The sequence below is a fragment of the Pongo pygmaeus genome, chromosome 1 (genome assembly GCF_028885625.2).
Source record: "Pongo pygmaeus isolate AG05252 chromosome 1, NHGRI_mPonPyg2-v2.0_pri, whole genome shotgun sequence".
NCBI lineage: Eukaryota > Metazoa > Chordata > Mammalia > Primates > Hominidae > Pongo > Pongo pygmaeus.
Window position 1 is genome coordinate 69990740 of NC_072373.2, and position 21188 is coordinate 70011927.

The window sequence follows — 21188 nt, forward strand, 5'->3', positions numbered from 1 at the left end:
TAACAAAATAATAAAGGTGGCTGGGTGCAATGGTTCACATCTGCAATCCCAGCATTTTAGGAGGCTGATGTGGGAGGAATGCTTGCGCCCAAAAGTTTGAGAACAGCCTGAGCAAGATAGTGAGACTCTGTCTCTACAAAAAATTTAAAAATTAGCTGGGCATGGTAGCACGTGCCTCTAGTCTTAGCTACTCAGGAAACTGAGGCAGGAGGATCCCTTGAGCCGAGGAGTTCCAGGCTGCAGTGAACCATGATCGCACCACTACACTTGCCTGAGCAACAGAGCGAGAACCTGTCTCAAAAAAAGAAAAAAGAAAAGAAAATAATAAAGTTAAAAAAATGTCACCAATGATTCTTAAGCAAATCATTATTAGCATTTTGGTATATTACTTTCCAATCTTTTTTTGTTATATTTTCTCAATATTTGATCACAAAAATTTTCAGTTGTAAGACTGAAATGAATATTTATATACCCATTACCAAGCTTGCCATTAACTTTTTATTACATGTGCTTTATCACTTATTTATTCATCCTTCCAAACTTTTACAACAGAGTTGAAATTGTACTAATATAAAATTTTATGTCCTTATTAGAATAAGTGCATATACATAGGCTCAAACTACTACATTAGTCTGTTAAAATAAAAGCAATCAACCCATTTATACTGCTAGCAAAGACATTCAACAAATCACAGGAAGTAGTAGTTTTTTGTTTGTTTTCTAAGTTCAAATTCAGGTTTGGATATAGAGAGTAATAACTCAATAAGCAAGGTCAAGTGGTAGAGAGATATCAGATAAGTTTTTTTTTTAGCATTCATTATTCCTCTTGTTCAATATTTACATTAAATTTCAAAAGAGGATCTTCAAAAACAGGAACAGCATTTGACCAAGCTCACAGGAAGACCTGTAAACACAGCTTTACTTACTTTGTGATGACTGCCAAAATGATTCTATATATTGACTAGATGATCTGGTGGTTTTATCTAAAAAATAAAAACCAGTACACTATAAATAATATTCAACTTTTAAACTGCACATTTTATAAGACAACAGTGAGAAATTAATAAAAAGAGCAAAAATATTCAGATAACTCCCAGGTGGTTAAAAACATGGATGCATAATTTATTTTAAAAAGTTTCTAGGCTGGGTGCAGTGGCTCTTGCCTATAATCCCAGCACATTGGGAGGATGAGGCAAGCGGATCACCTGAGGTCAGGAGTTTGAGACCATCCTGGCCAACGTGGTGAAACCCCGTCTCCACTAAAAATACAAAAATTATCTGAGCGTGGTGGCGCGTGCCTGTAATCCAAGCTACTCGGGAGGCCTTAGGGCAGGAGAACTGCTTGAACCAGGGAGGCAGAGGTGCAGAGAGCCGAGGTCGCACCACTGTACTCCAGCCTGAACAAGAGAGTGAGACTCTGTCTCAAAAAAAAAAAAAAAAAAGGTTAAAAAAGTTTCTAAAGAGTCATGTCACATCTAAAATATTAGCTAATAACCACTTAAAAAATTGTTATGATACAGAACATGCCCAAAGGTAATGACATAATAAAACCTTTGAGTTACGGAAAATTTTCAAAGTTTACAACAGTGGATCATATTGAAATCATTAATATCCATTTTTGCTTTAAATTTTTATTCCAAGTGGGCAATATTTTTGTATGCTCTTTTTCTTTCTTTCTTTCTTCTTCTTTTTTTTTTTTTTTTTTTAAGAGATGGAGTCTCACGTTATTGCCCAGGCTGGTCTTGAACTGAAGGGATCCTCCTGCCTCAGCCTCCTCAGTATCTGGGACTATAGGTACCTATCACAATGCCTTGCTTTCAGTCTACTCTTCTTAAAAACATTTTTTCCCATATAAAAGCAGAATTTATAACTAAATTAGTTTAAAAGTGATCAGGTTGCTGTTTTGGAAACAGACACATTGATACAAAAAGGTGAAGTGGCCATATATTTTTTTTTTTGAGACGGAGTCTCGCTCTGTTGCCCAGGCTGAATTGCGATCGCGCGATCACAGGACCTGGGGTTTATGTACTTCCAAATAGTTATGCTGGTAGCAATGGCAGCAAACTATTGGCTATATAAATGGCTTAATTAATCTCTAATTTTTAGAGCTTCATGTAATATGTATGAACACTAATAACAGCACTTAGTGAGTGTTTACTATGTGCCAGGTAAGTGCTTTGCATATATGAATTAATTTAACCCTCACAACAATCCAGATGACAAGACTGAGGAACACAGAAGTTAAATAACTCTCTAAGGGCAAACAGCTAAAAAGTGAAGGAATGGAACCTAGGAATTCTAGCTAGACACTACTAGCATGTTACAAATCTCCATTTCTATATCAAGAATACATAGGAAAAATGAGTAGGGTGGGAAATACACAGAATACCAAATGCCCAGCAACCTGCGTATAATGCCAGGCACGGTCGCCCACACCTATAATCTCAGCACTTTGGGAGGCTGAGGCAGGAGAATTGCTTAAGCCTGGAAGTCGAGGCTGCAGTGAGCCATGATCGCATCACTGCACTCAAACCTGGGTGACAGAGTGAGATCCTGTCTCAAAAAAATAAAAACAAAAGCCAAACCAGCTTATGTACTTATTTTTAAAGTGAAATGATGAAGTAAAGAATAGGAATTACAGGTCGGGCTTGGTGGCTCAGGCCTGTAATCCCAGCACTTTGGGAGGCAGAGGAAGGTGGATTACCTGAGGTCAGGAGTTTAAGACCAGCCTGGCCAACATGGTGAAATCTCATCTCTACTAAAAATGCAAAAATTAGCCAGATGTGGTGCGCACCTGTAATCCCACCTGCTTGGGGGGCTGAGGCAGGAGAATCACCTGAACCCAGGAGGCAGAGGCTGCAGTAAGCCGACATTGCGGCACTGCACTCCAGCATGGGTGACAGAGTGAGACTCCGCCTCAAAAAAAAAAAAAAAAAAAAGAATCGGAATTACAGATATTTTAAGGAGGTGGTGAGCGGAAAGTGCAGGACTAAAGTATAAAATTACTCATTATTTACAGAGTTTACAAATTTGTTTAGCATTATCTTTTTTGGGGGGGGGGTCTTGTTCAACATTATCTTAAGCCTCAAACTGGTATTTTTCTCTCTTTGGTCAACTCTTTCATTGAATAAACTTAAATTCACATAAACAATCAGAACTTGTTAATTAATAACTTGGTTTGAATTTGAAAATCCAGAGATAAAGGTAGTTATCTAATTAAATGAAAACTTCCTGAAAGTAACACTCCAGATAGTGTTGTCAGTCCCAATGGCAATGTGATTAGTTTCTCTATAAAATTCAAAAACAACAAATAACTCTTCTTTTGAGCACAAAAATATCTTATTTTCCACAAATATCAAAAAAAGCTAAAAGTGTTTAGATATTATGACATAGTATTAATCGGATGTACACACGAAATCAGTAATTTTAATAAATATTAAAAGAAAAATTCACGACTTTTTATAAAGTATTAATAAAAATTTGAAAGTTTTTTTTAAAAAGCAAATTCGTGGAATACCAAAGATAGTTCTATGAGAAGAGTCATATGTATATAAAGCAACATTACCTCCAGATTCATCAGAATCCCTGGATCTGGACTTAACAGTAGTGACACTGCTGTGAGAGCTGTCTTGATCATCTTCAGTTTCTCCTAAAGAGAAGTAAACAATATACTAATATAGTCTTATTTTAATGCTCAAAAGATCTGAATTTAAAAAAACCAAGCAAATAATTTAACATTAAAAGAAGGCTTTTAAGTTATCAGATATAGATCTGCTGTTTGTTTATCATGCTTATTATTTTGAATCCCAAAGTTCCAAAGGAACTAAAATTTAGCTCAATTTGTGTTCTCTGGGGCACACAATACTTTCCTAAACAAATATTCAGAGTAATATCTAAAAAACTATAAGGCTTTAATGTAGTGCCAAAAATGAACAGATGAGCGTTAAACAGTGGAAAAAGTTTATGGGGAGGAAAACTACATATAATTAGTGTGTAGTTAAATTCAGATGTGTGTTTGTGTGTGTGTGTTGGTGGTGGAGGGGTAGTGTAAACACACCTGCACACAAACATTCTATTATGCAGGTGACCACCCTCAGATTATGCTGAGCTTCAACAAAAACTAAATTTTACTCCTGTACTTTTCAAACATAAACTGGTTATGAGAATTTGGAAAACTGATTATTTTAATACCATAATAGAAAATATTATCTTTGCTTAAAATGAACCCAAATAGACAAAAGATGCTTAAAATGTAAGGCTGTCATCCCTCATTCTATCTCTCCTATCATTTCTGCCCAGTTAACAGTTCAGATAAGCATGAATTTTTTTTCTTGAAGAAAAATACATTATTTTCTGTTCTAACTTCTTTTTGTTTTTTTTTTAAGAGATGGGCTCTCACTAGGTTGCCCAGGCTGGAGTGCAGTGGCTATTCACAGGTGCAATCCCACTACTGATCAGCACGGGAGTTTTGACCTGGTCCGTTTCTGAACTGAATGGATTCACCCCTCTTTAGGCAACATGGTGATCCCCCGCTCCCGGGAGGTCACCATATTGAAGCCAAATTTAGTGCAGGCGCCTGATCGGCGTAGTGCACTACAGACAGCCCAGAACTCCTGGACTCAAGTGATCCTCCTGCCTCAGCCTCCCGAGTAGCTGAGACTACAGGCATGTGCCACAGTCCCCGGCTCTGTTCCCACTTCTTAAATATCTATCAGAATGGATTCTAATGTAAAGAAAAAGACTTAAAGTATATATTGTATGATATTTACAAGTAAAATACCTTCTTCAGAGAAATTGACCTTCTGTTGGACACTGGTGGCTTCTAGAAGAAAAAAGCATACATCAAATATTAAACATATAACATCAAAAGTTAAAGCTTAGGAATAAACAAAAGCTTAGGAAAAAAAGTTAAAGCTTAGGAATAAATAAAAGAGCATCTCGTTTAGGAAAATGAACATAAGGACACATTAAATAAATTCTTTTTCTGTTAAATCACTAAGAATTGGCTGGGTGCAGTGGCTCACGCCTATAATCCCGGCACTTTGGGAAGCCGAGGTGGGTGGATCACTTGAGGTCAGGAGTTTGAGACCAGCCTGGTCAACATGGTGAAACCCTGTCTCTACTAAAAACACAAAAATCAGCCAGGAGTGGTGGTGCGTGCCTGTAATCCCAGCTACTCGGGAGGCTGAGGCAGGAGAATAGTTTGAACCTGGGAAGCAGAGGTTGCAGTGAGCCGAGATCGCACCACTGTACACCAGCCTGGGCGACAGAGCAAGACTCTGTCTCAAACAAAAAAAGGAAATGAAGTGTTTAATTTTCCTTCAGTCACAGGTCTATTTTTACTCTAAAATGTAACCTTTGTATGCAAAAAAAAAACATTAAATTCTACATTGACATTAAATTCTACTACATTAAATTCTAGTGTGTATAGGTTTGCTATATTCTCATTCTCTTATTTGCCAAATCCCCTATACTCCCTTTAAAAACCAACTACACTAACTGGACTGATGACCCAGTTCTTTAGGGCACTGGTGTATCCAAAGAGGAAGAAAGGTAAAGAAACTTCTAGTTCCGGCGGGTCCATGTATGTCACTGTTTTCCAGTGCAAAAGAGAATTTGAACAAAAATAAATAAGCAAAACACATCAAATAAACTTGGAACATAGTATTTTTACATGGGCTATTCTGAAACTCAAAAAAAAAAAAATACTGAGATGTACCCAAATGCAGGTATTTCACAATTGGGTTAAAATATCACTGAAGGATCATATGTACAGAAGTAGCATGATTTAGACTTCTTCAACAAAGCTGAGAAAATTTCAGCTTTTATCTCTACTGATTTTAACCTCAATTTGCTTATTAAAAGGGACAATAGTATTATAGAAAGCAACTGCTAACACATTATATGGTGAATTTGAAAATATTTCTTTTAAATCCACTTAATTAGATTAGTATAATACTAGTCAAGCTTTGAGTTCCACTGAAAATACTTCCTCTTGACAGTGGCAAGTGCAAATCAGTATCTGAAATATATTTGCCAACATTTTTTTATTTAAAAAAAAAACTAACCCAGAGAAAACTGCTGATAACACCATGTTACTCTTAAAGAGCCAGACTCTGGCGTATTAGGTACTATTTTGCTCTAGGTTTCTTAGGAACACTGTCCTTTCTTTTTCTCTTGTTTGAGGGAGAAAAAGGAAAGTCAAACAAAAAAAATTTTTTTTAAGATTTTAATTTAAAACAAGAAATGGGGTTTTACATCATGACCAGGCTGGTCTCAAACTCCTGGCCTCAAGCAATCCTCCCATCTCCTAGCCTGTAATCCCAGCACTTTGGTCTCTTACAGTGCTGAGATTGTAATACAGGCATGAGCTCCACAGCTGGCCAAAAATTTTTAATTAATATTTCCATTCCTACAAAAAGGTATTGTTCTCTTTTTGAAGTTTTATTATCTAAATGCATAATTATTATAGTACTTCATATTTTTGTATAGCAGTTTTACTTTATTCATTTATGTAACTATTCACATAGCATGCAAATACAAGATGCTTTCTTAAGAATCAATAATCATATTTTTGTTATTATCTTAAAATGCTAAGTCCTTAATATTTGCATGATGCTATTTGGTTTTCAAAAAACCCTTCGTGAATGTCATCTGATTCCCATCTCATCATAAGGGAAGATTTTCGTAAGTAAGGTTCATAGATATCAAGTGACTTGTCTAAGGGTATAGGTCTAATTTAATAATAAAAAAAGCCAGAAGACCGCAGGCTCTTCTGACTTCCAGTCTATTACAATCCTACCACCTCATCAGTCTTGTCCATAATAGCACATATTAACACTCAATAATTTTTTTTTGAGACATGGTTTGGTTCTGTCGTCCAGGCTGGAGTGCAGTGGTGTGATCTTGGCTCACTGCAACCCCTCCCTCCCAGGCTCAAGCCATCCTTCCACCTCAGCCTCCTGAGTAGCTGGGACTACATGCACATGTCACCACACCCTGCTAATATTTGCACTTTTTGTAGAGACAGGGTTTTGTTTGCCATGTTGCCCAAGCTGGTCTCGAACTCTTGAGCTCAAGTAATCTGCCTGCCTCAGACTCCCAAAGTGCTGGCATTACACGTATGAGCCACTGCACTTGGCCAATTTTTTGAACAGTTGATTAAAGAAACGGCTGACAGCTGAACTTTTCCTAATATGAGAGGTTCCAACAAACTTCTAAGTGTAATTCATGTAATACAGTAGGCTTTACTAAGGTCCCATTTATATTTTAGTGTTATGTTTTACATAGTTACTCTAAAAATTATATGGTAGACAAAACCTCTTTAACTAGGGCTGAATCGATTTTAGAATCTATAATAATGGAAAGGATATGTTGGAGATTTACATTCATTTGTTGAGCTATCAGAATAGTACAGTACAGTACACAGTACAGTAGTATGACTAATACAGTAATCCCTCCTTTTTTCATTTGATAGGTATGTTTTATCTGTATACATTTGAAGATATGCTTTATTTCTGTACACATTTGAAGTTCCAGGTCAATTTGTCTAGAGCCAATTCATTTAATAGTCAATTCTCCATATACCAAGTTGCCTAAAATTCAATCTCCTTTTTTCTGCTTATCTGTTATCTAATTAGCATGAAGAGATGGTTTAATAATTAGTTTTTAGCCAGCTTACATAAGGGAGCTCCCCATTTGATTTTAATACTTCTAACATGTTATTATATTTGAAGTATTTAATAAATCATGGATTCTATCCATTTTTCAACACTTTTCTGACGTTTGGATTTAATCTAGTGACTAAAGATCCTTTTTTAGAATTCTATGTTCCTAACAATAAATATTTATCAATAGTATTCAAAACAAGAATAACTAGTTATGCAATGTTATCTTGATCCCATCACTAAAAACAAAAAAAGTACTATTTTGTGTTTTATAATCCAATAATATCTATGAATTAGATATCTTAAATAATAATAATCCCTGTAGATTTGACAATCAATCATTACTGAATCAGGTTATCCACTGTCTTGGCTACAGATACGTTTTAAAACAAGGTTTTCATTCTGGTAAACAAAGCTCAAGAAACCCAAGCCTGCTATGATTTAGAACGTCATTCTAAACATTATTTAATGTCTCAGATAAAGACTCATGGCTAGTGTGAGAGTATTGTCTGTAATATAAAAGACTAATTTCTCATATTGCATGCTCTCTAAAGGTAAAATAATGTCTATTATAAAGCAAACTGTAGTATTTGCAAGTCTCCGTCCTCATTCTGCCTGCTATTCATCCCTCAAAATTCAATCCAAATGTCATTTCCAACTCATAAAACCGCCTCAACCTCTTCCACTGAGTAGGGTGCTTCTCATCTAGGCTCCCATAGACATATATCACTATTTCAGCACTTAAAAAAAAAAATGATTTGTAAACTTGTTTTTCTTTTCCATTATATCATGTACATCTAAGAGGTAGGAAAAAAAAAATAACTGAATGGCTATTTATGATCCTAGCATTTAGGTCGGTCACTGACATAAAGACGGTGTTTAAAAATGTTTGGCTGGGCATGGTGGCTCATGCCTTGTAATCCCAGCACTTTGAGGCGGAGGTTGCAGTGAACCGAGATCACGCTACTGCACTCCAGCCTGGGTGACAGAGTGAAACCCTGTTTCAAAAAAAATAAAAATAAAAAAAGTTTGTTCCATGAATAAAATAGATTTTATGATTATAGAATAAAGTCTGCTAAGTCCAGACTTTTGCTAATATTTCTCATACTATGATTAACGTTACTTAGCAACTTAAGAAAAAGTCTGAAATTAGTGCTCAATAATTAGATACCTGCAAGGTTTTAAACATTCTACCTTTTTACCCAAGCCTTGTTTTCCCCTTTTTACCCAAGCTGCAAAGAATGGAAATATTTAAGTGCGATCTGATGATGAATCAGTAGCCATGACTACATAAGCTTTAATTTCATTTCCCTCTTTTGTTTTTCAGCTACCTTTATTTTAAACTTGGCTGCTACATGTAGAAAGTTAAAGCATTAGATTTTGTTTTTTGTTTTTGTTTTTTTTTTTTGAGACAGAGTCTCATTCTGTCACCCAGGCTGGAGTGCAGTGGTGCAATGTCGGCTCACTGCAACCTCCGCCTCCCGGGTTCAAGTGATTCTCCTGCCTCAGTTTTCCGAGTAGCTGGGACTACAGGCGTGTGCCACCACGCCCGGCGAATTTTTCTATTTTTAGTAGAGACGGGGCTTCGCCATGTTGGCCAGGATGGTCTTGAACTCCTGACCTCAGGTGATCCACCTGCTTCGGCCTCCCAAAGTGCTGGGATTACAGGCATGAGATACTGCGCCCAGCCTCTTTTTTCTTTTGAGACAAGGTCTCTTTTTGTCGCCTAGGCTGGAGTGCAGTGGCACAATCTCGGCTCACTGAAACCTCTGCGTCCTGGGTTCAAGTAATCCTCCAGACTCAGCCTCTCAAGTAACTGGGACTATAGGCACGTGCCACCACACCCAGCTAACAGTTGCATTTTTTTTGTAGAGACGAGGTTTCACCACGTTGCCCAGGCTAAATTCCTGGGTTCAAGTGATCCACCTGCCTTGGCTTCCCAAAGAGCTAGGATTACAAGCATGAGCCACCATGCCTGGCCTCAAAAAAATACTTTTTTAAAAAAGGTATTACTCTTCCCAATGTTCATACAGAAGCTTTGAGAATTAAAATCATATTTTGAGCAAAAAATCCTTAATATTAAAACATTATTGAGGAAATCATAAAGGCTGTGGCTTTAGCAAATATATAGACAAATGTTAATAATTAAACCATGCTGTTTAAGAAGGTGTTATATTTTCCAATAACCTCAACCAATTAGGAAAAGCTACTTTCAGAAGTCCGAGGTCTTTATGTTTAAGATAGGTCACTTAACAGTCATCCCCTCTAGTGAAAACGAAGCACTAATTGTGCCACTTTCTGTTTACTTTCTTTTACTTGGCCATAGTTTTTAAGGAATTCAAACCTTAGGTATAACCCGGCCTTTTACAACTTATAAAATTCCCTAGTTATTTTGAAAGCCCAGGTGCCAAAGCATCTACATTTCTCCTGTAGATTTTGCTATTCCTAGAAATTTGTGGGAGGTACTTGGTGTGAGGAGCAAAGGCCACTCAAGAAAACATAAACTTGGCTTACTTTGTGTTTTGTCTGGGAACAAAGACGTGAAAATATAAATAAGACTACTGTGCTTTCTCAAAGGAATACTGGATAGAACACAGGAGTCATTGTTTCCTTCCTTCCTTTTTTTTTTTTTTTTTTTTTTTGAGATGGTGTCTTGCTCTTGTTGCCCACAGTGGAGCGGGATGGCACGATCTCGGCTCACTACAACCTCCACCTCCCGGGTTCAAGTGATTCTCCTGCCTCAGCCTCCCAAGTAGCTGGGATTACAGGTGCCCGCCACCACAACTGGCTAATTTTTGTAATTTTAGTAGAGATGGGGTTTCACCATGTTGGCCAGGCTAGTCTCGAACTCCTGACCTCAGGTGATCTGTCCACCTCAGCCTCCCAAAGTGCTGGGATTACAGGCATGAGCCACCAGGCCCAGCTTGTTTCCTTTCTTCTTGTGCTCTGGGTACAACCTAGTATGGAGTGTTGTAATAAATATATGTTCGAGCAAGTATATAACTCCTGAATTTACTCTGACAACAAACAAATGACCATTTGCGTGATTTGTTGTCTTTATTATTATTTTTTTTTTTTGAGATGGAGTCTCGCTCTGTCGCCCAGGCTGGAGTGCAGTGGTGGGATCTCGGCTCACTGCAAGCTCCGCCTTCCGGGTTCACGCCATTCTCCTGCCTCAGCCTCCCGAGTAGCTGGGACTACAGGCGCCTGCCACTGCGCCCAGCTAATTTTTTGTATTTTTAGTAGAGATGGGGTTTCACCGTGGTCTCGATCTCCTGACCTCGTGATCCGCCTGCCTCTGCCTCCCAAAGTGCTGGGATTACAGGCATGAGCCACCGTGCCCGGCCTTGTTGTCTTTATTCTTGCCATCAGTATAAATCAGGGGTCAGCAAACTTTTTTTATAAAGGACTAAATAGTAGATATTTTAAGCTTTTTGAGTCACATAAGGTCTCTGTTACATGCTTTGTTTCTTTCAGCAGTGTAAAAATTCCTTCTTAGTTCATGGGCTGATTAAAAAGACTGTAGGCCAGTTTCACCCAGAAGCGGTAGCTTGCTGATCCCCTGGTACAGATAGTTTTAAGACTATCTGCTGGGCATGGTGGCTCATGCCTGTAAATCCCAGCACTTTGGGAGGCCAAGGAAGGCGGATCATTTGAGGTCAGGAGTTCAGGACCAACCTGGCAAACATGGTGAAATGCTGCCTCTGCTAAAAATACAAAAATTAGCCAGGCATGGTGTCATGTGCCTGTAATCCCAGCTACATGGGAGGCTGAGGCGGGAGAATCGCTTAAGCCCGGGAGGTGGAGGTTGCAGTGAGCTGAGATTGCGCCACTACAGTCCAGTGTGGGTGACAGATTGAGACTCTGTCTCAAAAAAAAAAAAAAAAAAAAACTATTCGATGCCAATCACACTTTTGAGAACAGAGTCAAGAGTGGGGCAGCAGGAGGAGAGAGCAAAGAAGAGTCTGGTGATATCGCTAGTATTCAAGCTCCATGAATGGCTATTTCATATACTCCAAGGTGTACTAACATTACTATAAAGGAATTGAAAAATGTCATTTTTTTTTTTTTTGAGACCAAATCTCGCTCTGTCGCCCAGGCTGGAGTGCAATGGCGCAATCTCGGCTCACTGCAACCTCCACCTCCCCGGTTCAGGTAATTCTCCCTGCCTCAGCCTCCCAAGTAGCTGGGATTACAGGTGACCACCACCATGCCCGACTAATTTTTTGTATTTTTAGTAGAGACAGGGTTTCACTATGTTGGCCAGGCTGGTCTCAAACTCCTGACCTCAGGTGATACACCTGCCTCGGCCTCCCAAAGTGCTGGGATTATAGGCATGGGCCACTGCGCCCAGCTTCATTCTTTCTATTAAACCCACAGAAAATTACTTTAAAATGAAAATCTCTTTTTTAAATGTACAATCACACACAAAAAAAGAATTTAAATAATATGACATAATTTCAGACAATAAAAAACAAAGTTTTTATTACAAGGTGCTTATAAAAATGATCTAGCAAAGAGTGTTAGGTTATTTCAGTTCCAAGTTCTCTTTTCTAAAAAGCTTTTTTTTTTTTTTTTTTTTTTGAGACGGAGTCTCACTCTATCCCCCAGGCTGGAGTACAGTGGCGCAATCCTGGCTCACTGCAAGCTCCGCCTCCCGAGTTCACGCCATTCTCCTGCCTCAGCCTCCCAAGTAGCTGGGACTACAGGCGCCCGCCACCATGCCTGGCTAATTTTTTGTATTTTTTAGTAGAGACGGGGTTTCACCGTGTTAGCCAGGATGGTCTCGATCTCCTGACCTTGTGATACACTCGCCTTGGCCTCCCAAAAAATTTTTTTTTTGTTTGAGACAGAGTTTTACTCTTTTTGCCCAGGCTGGAGTGCAATGGCGTGATCGCGGCTCACTGCAACCTCTGCCTCCTGGGTATAAGTGATTCTCCTGCCTCAGCCTCTCAAGCAGCTGGGGTTACAGGTGCGCAGCACCACCACGCCTGGCTAATTTTGTATTTTTAGTAGAGACGGGGTTTCGCCATACCAGCCGGGTTGGTCTTGAACTCCTGACCTCAGGTGATCTGCCCACCTCAGCCTCCCAAAGTTCTGGGACTATAGGCGTGAGCCACCACACCCAGCCTAAAAAGCTTTTTTAAGTCTCTAAAGAAGTGGCCTGAACTTAAGTGAAAGATGAATTAGAGGAAGGTGCAATGATTTATAAGGAAAAATGAAGCGTTTCCCTTTTGGCTCATCTTCAAATTTAGAAAATAATTAAAATGTAAAAAAAACTAAGTCTAACAACATTCAATGTAGATTCATTCAAAACCACAAATCATGGTATGTCATGTTCTACAGCCAGGCAGACACTGAAATGAATTAAAACCAGTTCTACGAACATATTACAGCAAAGGACACTGAACTTAACTGTGAACAACGTATCGAATTCACTTTCTAAATGAAGAAAGGGCCGGGTGTGGTGGCTCACGCCTATAATCCCAAAACTTTGGGAGGCCGAGGCAGGTGGATCACTTGAGGTCAGGAGTTCAAGACCAGCCTGACCAACATAGTGAAACCCCATCTCTACTAAATATACAAAAATTAGCTGGGTGTCATGGTGGTCATCTGTAATCCCAGCTGCTCGAAAGGCTGAGGCAGGAGAATCACTTGAACCAGGGACGCAGAAGTTGCAGTGGGCCAAGATCACACCATTGCATTCCAGCCTGGGTGATAGAGCAAGACCCTGTCTCGAGAAAATAAAAATAAATAAATAAATAAAAATAAAAAATAAAAATAAAAATCAAGGGGAAAGGCCGGGCGTGGTGGCTCATGCCTGTAATCCCTGCACTTTAGGAGGCCCAGTGGGGTAGATCACAAGGTCAGGGAGTTTGAAACCAGCCTGGCCAACATGGTGAAACCCTGTCTCTACTAAAAATACAAAACAAGTAGCTGGGCGTGGTGGTGGGCACCTGTAATCCCAGCTACTTGGGAGGCTGAGGCAGGAGAATTGCTTGAACCTGGGAGGCAGAGGTTAAAGTGAGCTGAGATCGCACCATCGTACTCCAGCCTGGGTGACAGAGCAAGACTGTCTCAGAAAAACAAAAACAAAAAATAAATCAAGAGAAAAACCTTATTTGGTTAAGTTGATATCTCCTTTTTCCTAATAGTGTGAATTTAATGAAGACTAGCAGGACTAAATTGATTTATTACATGTTTTTATATGATTTAAGCAATAATATAGGCATAATTACAGACAACAAAAACCAAGGCTATTTATGGGAGGTCCTAGTCATAGGGACTATGTCCCCACAAGCTGACATAATAAATTAGTATTCTCAAGCCAATGACTAGATATATATACTCTTGTATTCTATTAATCTGGACCCTCAAAGAGACCCTGTAAGAATCAGAGATAGGGTTGGGCGCAGTGGTGCATGCCAATAATCCCAGCACTTTGGGAGGCCAAAGCGGGTGGATTGCTAGAGCCCAGGAATTCAAGACTAGCCTGGGCAACATGGTGAAACCCCGTCTCTAAAAAAAACACAGGAATCAGCCAGGCATGGTGATGCATGACTGTAGTCCCAGCTACTCCAGAGGCTGAGGTAGGACGCTCAGTTGAGCCTCCAGAGTAGCTGGGACTACAATAGGGGGAGGAGGTTGCAGTGAGCCAAGATCACGCCACCGCACTCCAGCCTGGGTGAGAGTGAGACCCTGCTTGGAAAAAAAAAAGAATAGAAATAAACGAACATAATTCACTCATTTTAGTATTTCTACTTGTTTTGTATGTCGAATCTGCAAGAGACATAGCAAGAGAATGATTGGGGTTGAAAAGGAAATGCATCATATGGTTCTTTACCATAGGTTCATTAACAAAGCCTTAGTAGATCTTTACCACTGGAATACTTAAAAGGATAGTCAACTATCTATCGAAATAAATCAACATAATTCTTTGATAAAGAGAATGGGAAGCTACAGAAGCCTAATGTAAAGATAAATACATTTCCTTTTTAGTTCCCATGATAAAGCATCTTTAAGAGCCAAAAAAACAATGAAAATGAAGTAAAAGTAGACTGCTTGGAGTGGCTTTACTAGTTTTCTTCATAGTCATGAAATCAATTTCAGGGCAATACTTTTAATCGTTTTAGTCAAAAAGATAACTGAGGGAGGGACATTTTGTCGTCCTGTACCACAGAGCTCCAGCTTGAATTTTTTGTTAGCAGTATACTGGAAGAATAAAGTCCCTGACCATAGTTTAAAATCATCATAAAGAATCACAGGAATATATAAGAAACAATCTCTTAAAAAAGGAAGCTTTTTATATATGAATATAGAAATATCTCTGTATATATGTTAAGTAAAAATAAACAAGAAAGTGCCGAAAAGTAAGCCAGGTGCCGTGGCTCATGCCTGTAATCCCAGCACTTTGGGAGGCTGAGGTGAGTGGATCACTTACCCAAGCGTTTGAGATCAGCCTGGGTAACATGGCAAAATCCCATCTCTACAAAAGATACAAAAATTAGCCAGGCATGGTGGTGGATGCATAGTCTCAGCTACTTGGCGGGCTAAGGCAGGAGGACTGCTTGAGCCGGAGAGATTGAGACTGCAGTCAGCCCTGGTTGTGCCACTGCACTCCAGCCTGGATGAGAGAGTGAGACCTTGTCTCAAATTAAAAAAAAAAAAAGACAGAAATGAGAGTTTATAAAGCCAAAATTTGTATTATAAAAAGGACAAGATAATTTTGTCCATGAATTTCTGTAAATCTCCAAAAAATATAAACTGACAACATTGGTTGCTTTTGATGAAGAGAGACTGGCTGGCTGAAGGACAGAGGGGACAGGGAGACTTTTTAATGTATATTTACAGTAACTTTTAAGTTCTGAATCATATGAATACATGTACAACCATATTTAAAAATAAAACTGTATTTATAGCAAAGGTAAACCAACAGACAAAACAATCTCTTACCAGATCTTGGGTATCTTAGAGGGGGTCGACGTAAGCTGATTACAAGATCTTCACTCTCTGCTAATATAGGAAGCGAAAACATTTAAAAATATATAAAATGTGAAACATACTAGCTTTATTACATGATCATCCCTTATTTATTCAACAAAGGTTTACAGACATTTTATTTATGCTAGAGAAGTAGAGAAGTTTTCTAAGTGACAACTGTTGTGAACTAGTGATGATAGTGAACTAGAGACAAGTTTCCTGCCATATATAAAATTTATAGCCTTGATGGAGAAATTTGCATTTTTTCTCAGCAAATCGTAGCTGTAGGAAGGAAAGAAATACTAAATAAAATTCTTCTAAATTGCTCAATTAAGAACCAAAATCTGTATTATGGTACCAACTCAATTATCTATTCCATTTGTGACTGACCCCTCATTGTGGATTATTTATGGAATATTTTAATTTTAGGGTTAACATCCTGAGATTCAATACACTCATTCTATTTAATCTTGTGTTGAAGAAATGCAAATTAATTTTAAATAAAAACATTAATGTGGGCCAGGGTTTATTTTAGACCGTCTATAGTTCAATAGCATAGGGATAGCGGAGAAGCCGATCCTATTAAAATGTTAATTTTAGTCTAGAAAACCACCTATAAAAGTATGTTTTCCCCAAGTACCTCACATAACATATTCTAAAACCAAATATTTATCAAAATTTGGATTCTATTATGTTTTGTTTCATTCATCTGTATAAAAAAGCATTATGTCTTAGCTCTGAGTTGCAAAAACCACATTCTGGAACTTTGACGATCCCCTTAAATATTCCAGCTCTAAAATTCTATGAAATATCTATCTCAGTATTTCACACATCAAGTATTTAGAACTTATATCGATATCTTTAAAAATAAATCTTGCCAGCCTGGGCAACATACTGAGACCCTGTCTCCACATAAAATTAAAAAATTAACTGGGTATAGTGGTGTGTGCCTATAATCCCAGCTATTTGGGAGGCGAAGGCAGGAGGATGACAGCTTGAGTCCAGGAGTTTGTGGCTGCAGTACAACTGCACTGCACTCCAGCCTGGGTGACAGTGAGACCCTGTCTCTTTAAAACAAAAACAAAAACCCTGCACACGTGATAATAAAGGCAAATTTTAGTTCCTGTTACTCCACATATTATAACTACCTTCCTCTTTTTCTTCTCTATACTTCTAGCATTTTCAGGTTTAATTAAAACCTAAAATCTGTTTTTGGTTTGTCTGCTTTTACTAAGCTATGTTTAATCAAACTTACTCTACAGACATCAATCACTACTTCAGTTCCCATCTTTTCACTTAAGAAGCATTTCCTGTATGTGCTACTAAATACATAGCCCATAGCCAAGTAAAGTACTTGAAAGACACAGGGTACCAGAGAGAGGTATGAGAGAATAAAATATCAAGTACCCTTCTTTGGTAGGAGGCTCCCTCACTTGTCTGCTTTTGTTCACCACTGCACCCTCAAATCAAAGCATGGAGACTGGCACAAAGTAGGTGCTCAGTAAGTATCTGGAGAATGAATGCTCTAACTACAGCAGCTAGAGAAGCAAATGTTCATGATAAAATAGTAAGTATTTAAGAACAACTATCTGATTATTTAGCTAGAAACCACACTAGTAGAACAAAAATACCCATTTAACTTTTGGAAAAGTAAATAGAATTTGTCCTAATATATTTTTGGATTATAAAATTAGAGTCATAATTTCCAGAAAGGAATGAATCTGGCCATAGGAGAATAACTGTTATGTAGGTATATATAACCTGAATTGATTAAACAACCTAACGGCTATTTTAAGTGAAAACAACTCAATTATGGAATTTCAAACAATGAGAAGATTTCAAACTATATTCCTGTTCTGAATTAATCAACATTTTTCAAGTCTTCCAATAACAAGATGACCAAATGATGTAGATATTTTTACTATGTTGTTTTATAAGGTGGTCCTTTGGTTTAGGTATTTTTTTTTTTTTTTAGACGGACTCTGGCTCCATCACCCAGGCTGGAGTGCAGTGGCGTGATCTCGGCTCACTGCAACCTCCGCCTCCTGGGTTCAAGCGATTCTCCTGCCTCAGCCTCCTGAGTAGCTGGGATTACAGGTGCCCACCACCACGCCTGGCTAGTTTTTGTATTTTTAGTAGAGATGGGGTTTTCACCATATTGGCCAGGCTGGTCTCGAACTCCTGACCTCATGATCTGCCCACCATGGCCTCCCAAAGTGCTGGGATTACAGGCGTGAGCCACCGCGCCGGGCCTAGGTCTTTATTCTTAAGTGTATCTTTGCATAATTTTCTCTCAGACCACACCGGTAGCCTTATATACAATTATAGCACTATTTCGAATATCAAAGTTAAACTGAATGTCTATCATTCTATGAGGAAGAAGGGCTTATCTTTACCTTAAACTTGTACTTAAAGCAGTCCTCCATCAAAGAGTGACTCCATTTAAATAATTTATCTTAGACTTCATAAGCATTTAATAATTCCCTAAACTCTCCTTTCATTAAGAGGCATGGGATGGGAATAGGCCAAGTATTAGATGTAGTATAAAAGCACCTTTTAGAGGAAGAAAACCCTGAGTATCTCAAACCTCTCAAAGACAGACATACTCTTATTTCTAGTAATAATGAATGCACAGTATGCTATCGATACAGTCCAGGTAATCTATGTACAGATTCCATTTAATCTGTCATTTATATTGGTAAACATTTTCAATTTCCATTTATAGGAATATAGGATAGGCCAGGCATGGTGGCTGATGCCTATAATCCCAGCACTTTGAGAGGCCAAGGCAGGTGGATCACCTGAGGTCAGGAGTTCGAGACCAGCTTGGCCAACATGGTGAAACCCTATGCCTACTAAAAACACAAAAATTAGCCAAGTGTGGTGTCAGGCGCCTGTAATCCCAGCTACTCGGGAGGCTAAGGCAGGAGAATTGTTTGAACCTGGGAGGTGGAGGTTGCAGTGAGTGGAGATGGCACCACTGCATTCCAGCCTGGGCAACAGAGTGAGACTTTGTCTCAAAAAAGAAAAAAGAAAAAAAAATTAGCATAAAGGTGTTTTTATTTGAAACTGAACTTGAACCAGACATACTTATTCTAAGTTTCGAATACAATAGTTCACATTATAAAGCATAATCTTATTAGAAACAGGTACATAAGTCAGGATCTGGGTACTAAAAACCAAGGATTATCAGTTTTAATAGCTATGATCGTTTATTATTGTGAGACTTTCCTAATATCAAAAAAAGCAAATTGAAAATTAAATGGAACTAAAACCCAAAGCATTAATAACTGGACTTGATCCTTTCTCCAGCTTTTTAAAATATTTTAATCAGCTTTTAAAACTTAAGTGAACTACTAAATGTAGCCTACTTCCACGTTACATTGATCCTAAGACAATTTTTCTAAACACTTTAACATCTTTGAAATTGGGATGAATCATATAATTATGGTATATTACTACATATTACCAAAAAATTGGCAGCATTTTCCCTTGCTAGGTGGTACATAAAACAATGATGGTGTTTCTTATAGTCGATAGCATCTTAAGATTTGATAAACCACAGTATTAAACTGAAAAGACTGATCACACTGTGTCAAGATTTTACCATGAAGAAAACTTAATCCATTTTAAACAGAAGGCAGTATAACATATTCATTCATTTGACATTTAACAAACTTTACTGAGTAGCTAGTTAATGACATGAGAGAATGATAGTGAGGCACTTGGGGGAAAATGAAAGGGCTCTGGAGAAGACAAACCTGGGTTTGAATTTTGGCTCAGTCACATATGTGATCTTACAGAACTGTCTTAGCTTCTCTGTGTTTCAGTTTCCTCTTCTACGAAATTGGTATAGTATCTATCTTACAAGGTTATATGGGTGGCTGGTACTCTTGAGTACTCACGTGTCTGCCCTTGTCTTTTCTTTACACATACTTACATTGCTTAATTCAATGAACGTTTAAAAATTTGGTAGGTAAGGAGAAAAACAAAAAGTTAACTATTCTTACCTGGAGCCTCTTGTATGCTCCTGACAGTTTTCTTTGAGATCGTTTGGCTTAAATCAGTTGGGGAAGATGGTTCATCCTCTAAAAAACAGACGTAACAAGAGTTAAAATTCAGAATATATGACCTGGGAGATCATGGCACAGATTATGCATTTTTGTAACAATACATAAGCAAAAATGCAAGAAAATCGTTTCTTTAGAAACAGGTGGTTAGGTTTACCAAAACTTAGGAAATATACTCGTCAGAACTCTTGAGACAGAATACAATGAAGTCATCAGAATACAATAATATTTGCCATTGTTGTTTTACAAAAATATATTACTTCAGAAAATCAAAAAGATGGGGTAGAGAGTCACAAGTGATGTGGAAGAAGGCAGAAGTGTGAAAAATGTTTAGATCCTTAAAGATTTAATAAAATAGGGGTAAATTCTTTACTTGTTAAAAAAAAGTTAGCCTATATAACTGCACTAGGCTCTGTGGGACTCAATACAATGTAACATATTTATTGCCTACCATGTGCAAAGCATTCTTCCAGGTACTGAAAGATACTGAATTAAACCAAGTACTTAAATTACTATCAAATATATATGATAGGCTCCTTGTCTGCAAAAACTTTGTAATCTTAAAAGAGATAAAACTAACCCATATATGGGCTAAACTGCCTTGAGTTGCTACACCCAAAAGTAACTGACATAACTTTAACATAAAGTTTCCAAAATCAAGTCTTCAAATCTGTCAGTACCTTCACGAGTCAGCAGGTAAACTTGCAGCCTATCACCGTGCTCTAAGCTGAAAACCCACTCCTCCGCGTATCAATAGTCTACCACAAACTATGTCATCCCATTGTGACTCAGGTCTGCTGATTTTTACCTCACAGGTGCCTTACATGGGATTAACATGAAACTTCACCTGTGACTCAGTGTTAGGTCCTAAAATGGGGGGGCAGGGTGGGAGACGATAGATTAAGGAAACTGATTCACCTATGACTTACCTAACACTATACACTCAGTTTGTCAGCATCCCTTTTGTCCATTTAGACGAAAACTCTAATTAATAGTCTTGTTTTTCAGGTTACTTTGTCAGTCTGATTTGCCAGACTACTTGAGGTTACAGTGACGGCCACCAAAGTGGCAGATTTTTGGCAGGGACCACCACACTGGAGAAACAGCAATCAGCTCAAGTTTATCAGACACTGGGGAACATCAGTTCAGGAAAAATGAGTTACCCCATTTCGGTGAAAGTATTGGGTGAGGTCTCAAATCAATTCACTAAACTCAGCAATCCCTCGACATGCCCACTCACAAAATTTCTCCTTCGTCTCTGCCCACCTGGGTGGGGAGGGAGAAAGACTGAAAGGTTAGATCCTCAGCTGGGGACTCTGGCCTGCGAGCGTTAAAGAAGGAAATGGAAGTGGTTTCCGTAGAAACATCCGCAGGGTAGAGGGAACCGAAATGAAACCGAACCTGGAGTAATTCGCTGTCCCCTCGTGAAGGCCTGCAGAAGAAGGCAGCTCTGACTCCCCTAAATTGATGCT

At 38.4% G+C, this 21188-nt stretch overlaps 2 protein-coding genes across 7 annotated transcripts in view; both read right to left on the bottom strand.

Moving 5' to 3' along the window:
• QSOX1 (quiescin sulfhydryl oxidase 1) overlaps positions 1-4680 on the bottom strand; it is a 299134-nt gene extending 294454 nt beyond the window's left edge. Inside the window, exon 1 of the mRNA XM_063651605.1 lies at positions 4503-4680. The gene's annotated coding sequence lies outside the window, so the exon portion shown is untranslated. The remainder of the gene's footprint in view (positions 1-4502) is intronic.
• Positions 1-21188, bottom strand: part of TOR1AIP1 (torsin 1A interacting protein 1) — a 38771-nt gene that overhangs the window by 14096 nt on the left and 3487 nt on the right. For 3 of the 6 annotated variants that reach the window (XM_054454632.2, XM_063651704.1, XM_054454473.2), the window contains 5 exons: positions 19657-19734; positions 15620-15676; positions 4780-4821; positions 3565-3648; positions 926-982 (listed from right to left, as the gene is read on the bottom strand). In XM_054454632.2, coding sequence (XP_054310607.1) covers positions 926-982; positions 3565-3648; positions 4780-4821; positions 15620-15676; positions 19657-19734 — 318 coding nt within the window. Of the gene's footprint in view, positions 1-925; positions 983-3564; positions 3649-4779; positions 4822-15619; positions 15680-19656; positions 19735-21188 lie in introns of all 6 variants that reach the window. The other 3 variants (XM_054454560.2, XM_054454224.2, XM_054454151.2) reach the window with 1 other exon arrangement.